Genomic DNA, 7,173 nt, shown 5'->3' with positions numbered 1-7,173 from the left:
TACCTGCGATCGTATGTAAAAAGAATGTTCCATAAGAGAGACCTTTATATGATGCGAAAAATTCATATATGCGATTTTGAAGATACAAATGAGAACAAATTAGGTTCTCGCTCACATCTATAAATACGCATGCGTGATATTTTCGTATGTAGTCAGAATGACCCTTAATCGCTTGTGCGTTGTATTAGGCATACTGGAGCATTCACATAAATGATCCTACTGCGCGTGAATGTTTTAAATTGTATGTAAGACTAAATTCTCGCCCATGGACGAATAGCTTTTATGCTCAATCGCGCATTCAATTCTTATACAGTGCGAATGCTCCATGTAATGAGTTCCTTTTGCTTGAACAATATGCGCTGACGCATTGGTGTCAAAATCTTAATTAATGTAATTTAAGTCATTTCATACTTATTTTGTGCTTTTGACAATATCAAATCTGCTTCGGGGATTTCAGAATAATTTTTTTTAACCTTAGTTAAGCTTTAAATTGACGCTATTATTTACAAGAAATAATAAATACTATTGAAGATAAATTGAAATTTCACTAAGCATGAGTTGGTGACAGCGATTGCGTAGTTTTCTTCCCGTTTTCATCTAGATTTTGAAAACAATACATTGCGAAAGTGAACTTCACAACCTTACATATTCATAACATGATTAACGTTATAAACACTAGTTTCTTTGTCACTTCGGAATGAAACTGGATGAGACTTGGGTTGGTTATATTATATAATGTTTCAATGACTTCTAAGTGTTTTTTACTAAAAACAATATTCCTTGACGAGGAAAGTAGGTATGTGTATATAATGCAAGTTCTATGTCATTCATCTTTAATGTAGTTGGATTTAAAAAGCATGTTTTTGTTTTATCATGCTTACAGAAGTGCTTTTACGTTGTCTAAATTCGTATTTTTGCTGCTATATTTACTCCATCCAAACCGAAACTGACCGTGAAGATAGTAGAGGTTGGAAATTCTATTTCTACTGATAAACAAATTCAATTATGGTTCATTTCTTGCGCGTTCAGCATGTTAAGTTTCTTATGAGATTTGTTTCAGTCATTGGAATAAAGTAACAAATCGGTTCTTATTCAACATATATTTTTTTACAGTATGATCTGTTAAATGACTAGACCTGAATTGTGTTTTGCTTGTTATTTGCCTTTTTCCTCATTAATTTTTTTTACGTTTTGAAACTTGTATAACTTATAAAATTATTGAAATGAGTTATTTAAACTGATTCATTTTGATTACATGAAAAAATAAATATTAGTGGTCTTGGAAATTCAAGGTAAGGCACAGCATATTGTTTAAAGAAACATAGAAGGAATCAAAAAAGGAATATGTACTTTCATATTAAGTTTTTTCCCACAAGACTTGGCCCAATAATTTGGTCGATGAAGTGTTGCCAAATTTCCATAATCTATGTATATACCTATGTATATACCATATGTATATTCCATAATCCATGTATGTACCTAGTTTTTTAAAAGAAATTTTTAGTTTATCTGTTTTAGTTTTCATTTTAAGCTCTACATAACATTGTTTTTCTCTGTTTATCAGTGAAGGGAAATTTTTCTTTATGTATTTCAAATATGTGACCTTATTTTGAACAAACTTAAAACAAAGAGTTCTTTTTAGTAAATAGAAACTTAATAGATAGCTAAACTATTCAGAATGTGTAAGAATCAGAGAATTCCTGATTCGTGAGTGGTGAAAATCTCAGTTTTTAATACTATCCCATTTTCTGAAAAATTTGCGGCACCTTAGTCAAAACAAAAAATTATTGCAACTGACGCCTACAAAAAATGATAATGTTAGAGGGAGATAAAATTATATTAGTTGTCCATAAAAGATCATCAATTTCAATAAATTAAAAAAGATAAAGTAAAAAATGCAAGAGAAGAATATAAAATATTTTATTTAATTGCTCTAACTTTTTATTATTTATAACTGAAATTCTCAGTGTTTCATATTAATGTGTTTACTGAATAAAATTGTTGTGACATTATAAAAATTCCTTAAAAATAACATTTCTATAGGATAGAAAAAAATTCTGAAATGAAATGAAATATTAGGTATCAGAATTTCTGTTTTGATTAAAATATTAAAGATAGGATAAATAATAAGAAAAAAAATAAGTTTCTTATAAGAAAAGTTTTTAGAGGAACAGAAAAAAATAAATCGTCATTTATTCTTAAAACAAAACTTTATTCCTGAAAATCTCATTTTCATACATTATTGCAATTTTAGGAGAAATGACAGTACAAGATGAATGCCTGTCAGAAACACAATTTAAAAAAAAATGTAGCAGCATAATCATCGAAAATCCATTAATGAAAAAAAGAAAAGGATAAATTGTACTTAAATCTGAAACAATACTTAAAAGTTGAGAATCTAATTTTTTTTCTTCAAAATAACTTTTTTACACAAAGAAGTAGGTAAAGAGAAAATCTTACAGAAACAATCTTTTAAAATATGGAGCCGTAATGAAAAGACTGATTAAAAAAAGTTCTGAATTTTCATTACAAAATTTTGCCCGGTAAATCTCAACTTTTCATGTTACTGCTCTTTTAGGCTGAATTAGGATTCAAAATAAGCAGTTGTTAGTTTTAATTTGCACTAAAAGCTTTAAATTTGACTCGTGGAAAATTTTCCCCTTTCATTATTTTTTACACCCAATTTTTAAAATAATTTTGCTATCACGATTAAACTTTTGACCGAGCTATGATGGATGAGATATGAGTCGTAATTTTTTATGTCTAAACTTAAAAATAACTTTGCTTCAACTAGAGAACTTCTGGCCAAGCTATATGACAAACAAGAAGTTAAGAATATTAAATCACATGTTAAGAGTATTGATGGGTATCCAAACTGGAAAACGAAGACTAACACTTGAGTATTTTCCTTTGTATGATGCTTTTGACCCAGAAATCAGTATTTCTTATATCTTTAATCTAAAATAGAATTAATGTGTGATTCGTATTTGCTCACTTCAAAAATCATTTGTCGTGATTCGTCTCCTTGTAATTTAAGAGTCGTCACACATCACAATTTGTATTCCCGAGATTTAAAATTCAGACATCGCAATTCATATTCACGCAATTTAAGGATCACACATTGGGTTTTGTTTTCATGCTGTTAAAAAATTTGCACATCACGATTCATTTTCAGGCTATTTAATTGTCGCGCATTGGGTTTCGTATTCACACTGTTTAAAAATCGCATATCGAGATTCATAATCACGCTATTTTAAAATTATGAAGGCTAAGTTAGCTGAATTCACTAAGACTGAAAAAAGATTAACTGGAGAAAAAAATGATTCCCGTTGTTTGCTAAGAAAGGATAATCATAATTAAAACTAGTTATTTCAAAAAGTTGGAAGAACATAAAAGTTGCTCAAATGATAGTTTATGCTTCAAATGAAAGTATAATTACTGCCTCTAAAAAACTTTTAACTATTTGTCATGATAAAGCTAAAATAAAAAAATATTTACATTTTAATTTTGATATAATAAATGTATTTAAAATAATAGTTAATCATATCTTTCCCCTTATTAATCAAGCTATTCCCTTTATCAAGTAAATGTTAAAAGTTAATTTTAGTTGTTATATTTTTCAAGTTGGAGAGTATTCATGTGTTTTGCATCATGCAAATATTTTTTAATTTTTATATATATTCAGAAAGAGTAAATTATTCAAAATCTGCATCCTTAAAGTTGGAGAAAATTTTGTTCTTAAATTTTATTTAAAAATATAGGTATAGGTGTTGGTGTATGCATTTTCAGAATATTATTTAGAAACCATTTTTTAGTACTATGATTTAAAAAAAGTATAAATATAGTGGTTAAAATTGTAATTTTAAAATTATGCCTAGATGAACCGTTTTGGCAACTTAGAAAAAATATTTAGGGGGCATTGGCACCCGACTATCACATTCAAATTTCTATCCCTGAAAAAAAGGAATGAAAAAATAAATAAATTAAGTATGAAAAATAAGTATCAGAAATAAAAAAAAAATTTTGAATCATTATATAAATCTCAAGTTTTTATTTAAATATTTTTGGGAAAAAGTGATAACAGTAAAAATCTATCAGAAACACTATTAAAAAATAGCAAATCCCACTGATAAAAATAGCAGTTAAAAAAATCCAAATCCTTATTCTTAATCTAAAGTTCTAACACTGAAAATCTTAGAAGTTTTGATAGAATGACTATAAAGGAAAAAAAAAAGTATGAAAACTCCCTATTAATAAAGGCTGCATCATAACAAATTTGAAAGAAAAAACATTTTATGGAAAACTAACAGTAAAAAAAGTAACAAAAATGTTCTTCAAAAAGCATCACTTGTATTTTAGGCCAGACTCCAACTTTTAAGAGGTTACCAAACTTACAATTAACTATATATTTTTTGAAAATTGAATACAAGTTTTTAATTGAACTTAAAAACATGCTCCTATTGAGCAATTTAATATTTGTTTTTAAAAAACTAAACCCCATGGCTCATCTAGGCTCATGAGTAAGTTTTCGCCCAGGGTCACAATATCGTTAAATTAATTTCTGATCACGTTTTACTATATAAGAAACACTTGACTGACTATAAGTCAAAATAAAGCTTTTAAGAATGAAGCTTTTAAATTAATTTACATATTAAAACTAAAATTTCATAAAGATATGATGAGTCAATATAGAAATTAATCACTGTAAGGATGAATTCAAATCATCAAAACCATTTTATTGAACTTTAGAAATGCTTTAGTGTTCTTAAAAACTTCTTTCTTTCCAGTAATTTGTATTTAAAATACTTTTCAGTTTTGAATTTTAAAAAAAAATTCTCATAATGAATAAATCTTTTTTGAGAATTAAAGTTCAACTTAATTATAATTGATTGATATAATAATTTGTAAAATCTTGTTTCGTTGTTTTTTATATCTTAGCAAGGATAAAAATATATATGTATATATATATATATATATATATATATATATATATATATATATATATATATATATATATATATATATATATATTACACACACATATGTACTGATGTCAAAAGTTAAGCATAATTTTACTCGTATGTCCATTGTAAATATATCTTTAACTTTTGCACACCAGAGTATATATGGCTTTATGAAACGTCCTGCAAAATATAAGTGAAATAATTTTAAATTATATTTTTAAGTAATTTAAAGTGGTTTTCATGATGACCCATTTTAATACAAATGTCTGCACATGCCTATGAATGTAAGACCAAATTTTATGTGAGAATTTTTTTTTTTTAGAGAAATGAAATAATTTATCATTGTAAAAATAAAACAATATTTTGTAGTTTATAGGAGAAATACTCTTTATATATAGACTAAGAAACTAAGTTATGCACTAACTCTGAAAATATCGAATAATTAATAACATTCTTTTTATTAATTAATAATACAAAAGAAATCTACTCTAGTTTTAATGGGTAGGATAATTTTGTCTAATTTAAATTTAGTGTTGGGAGGGTTTCTTGTTTCCCCTCTTCCTAAATGCAAATGTGATAAGTATCAAGAAAATAAACCTCTGAAAACAAGTTTGGGCAAGACTTACTTAAAAATGACAACTGGAAATTTTTGAATTAGATATTATATTGGATTTATATTTGTATGCATCAGCACAAGTAGTGTTACTTCTTTATGGTTAAATGTGTAGTGTATCACTATTAAAATTAACAACATAAGGAATTCATCTTTGAGGTAAAATCTTTGAAGTATTTTTCAAAAAGACCAATAGTTAAATTTTTTATGAAAAAGATGGAGTTTTAAGTGAGTTTTGTTCTCCTTCTCTAATCTATATTTTTATTGTGTGAGTGTGTATGTAACATTAAGAAATTCAATCTTTTACCCAATTATTAAATTATTTTCATTATCCAATATTTATTATTTAGCCATAAATTTTTTTAAATCTTATTTATTTAGCTTGAAAGCATGGAGAAATATGCAATAGATATTGATAAAGTTCTTGATGAGTTTGAGGAAAATGAGGGTAAGTTAAAGCTTGCTGTATTTTTTTATTGTTTATTGTATAAAAAATGGCATTTGAGTAAGATTGCACTTGTCTCAGAATATGGTAGAGCACAAAAAATTTTTTATAGTTTTTTTTTGGTCAAAAATTTTGTCAACTAGAGCTTCTGAAATTCTATAATCGTATTTATTGTTTTTATTTTTCTCTCATAAGGTGAAAAATATGATTTGTTTTAAATAAATTAATTTAAATTACAAAATTATGTAAAATATTTTTGATATCAGTTTTTAATTTTGTTTCTTCTCGACTTGCGACTAATAATACCTCTCCTCCAATAAGTTTAATTTAGCTTTTAAGTTTGACAAGACTCAAAGTACAGTTTTCACAAAGATTAATTGTAAATTTCTTCGAAAGCTATTGGGTTAAAATATGCATATCTTTAGATTTCGTTTTACTTGTATTTAAATTCTCATATTTTTATTTAAATTGATCAAATTCCTGTCACAGAATTTTTTCTGGCCTTTTTTGACAAACCTCTACAGCACACATATTGACACAAATGCGCGATTTGAATATCTTGTGTTGTAATAATATCAAATGAAAAATACTGGAATTTAAAATTTTTTTTTGAAATTAGTACAATAACTAATGGAAAGTTAAAAAACTCAGTTGAATCGTCGCATTAAAAGTGTAATCAAATGCACAATTTGAATCTCACATGTCGTAATTAAATTGTTTTTAAAACATCAAGATTTGTTTAAATAAAAAACGTGAAAATTTGTAGCAGTAACTGTGGAAATAACAATTGAAACACTGCATGGATTTACAATGATATCAATGCAAATTGAGCTTGTCAAAAAGTGATTACCTAAATACATTATTCAAATTTTGCATGTCGCTTCGGAATAATATCGGTGTTTTGAAAAACTCACTAGAATATCAATAGCAATAACTGAAAAATCAAAAACATCAGAATTTCAAAAACAGAGTGAAAATTCATAGCATTTCTTCCTCATGAGCATATCTTCCCCCTCAAATACACAAGAAAAGTAATCTTTTGAAAACTACTTTGCAAAAAAAAAAAAAAAAAAGTTTTGAAAAATTCTGCTGAAAAGAAAACTAAAAATTTTTGTTTCCCAAATTAAAAAGCTTTCTGCAAGAAAAGCTCC

The 7,173-nt window shown here is 26.3% G+C and overlaps 1 protein-coding gene across 1 annotated transcript in view; it reads left to right on the top strand.

Annotated features, from left to right (window-relative positions):
• Positions 1 to 541: 541 nt before the first annotated feature.
• Positions 542 to 7,173, top strand: part of Sara (Smad anchor for receptor activation) — a 46,876-nt gene continuing 40,244 nt past the window's right edge. The window contains exons 1-2 of the mRNA XM_043040685.3: positions 542 to 796; positions 5,959 to 6,025. Coding sequence (XP_042896619.2) covers positions 5,968 to 6,025 — 58 coding nt within the window. The 5' untranslated portion in view covers positions 542 to 796; positions 5,959 to 5,967. The remainder of the gene's footprint in view (positions 797 to 5,958; positions 6,026 to 7,173) is intronic.

This window comes from Parasteatoda tepidariorum, chromosome 11, assembly GCF_982258835.1.
Source record: "Parasteatoda tepidariorum strain Cologne lab strain chromosome 11, Ptep-v5.0, whole genome shotgun sequence".
NCBI classification, from domain to species: domain Eukaryota; kingdom Metazoa; phylum Arthropoda; class Arachnida; order Araneae; family Theridiidae; genus Parasteatoda; species Parasteatoda tepidariorum.
This window is presented reverse-complemented; position numbering and strand designations above follow the sequence as displayed.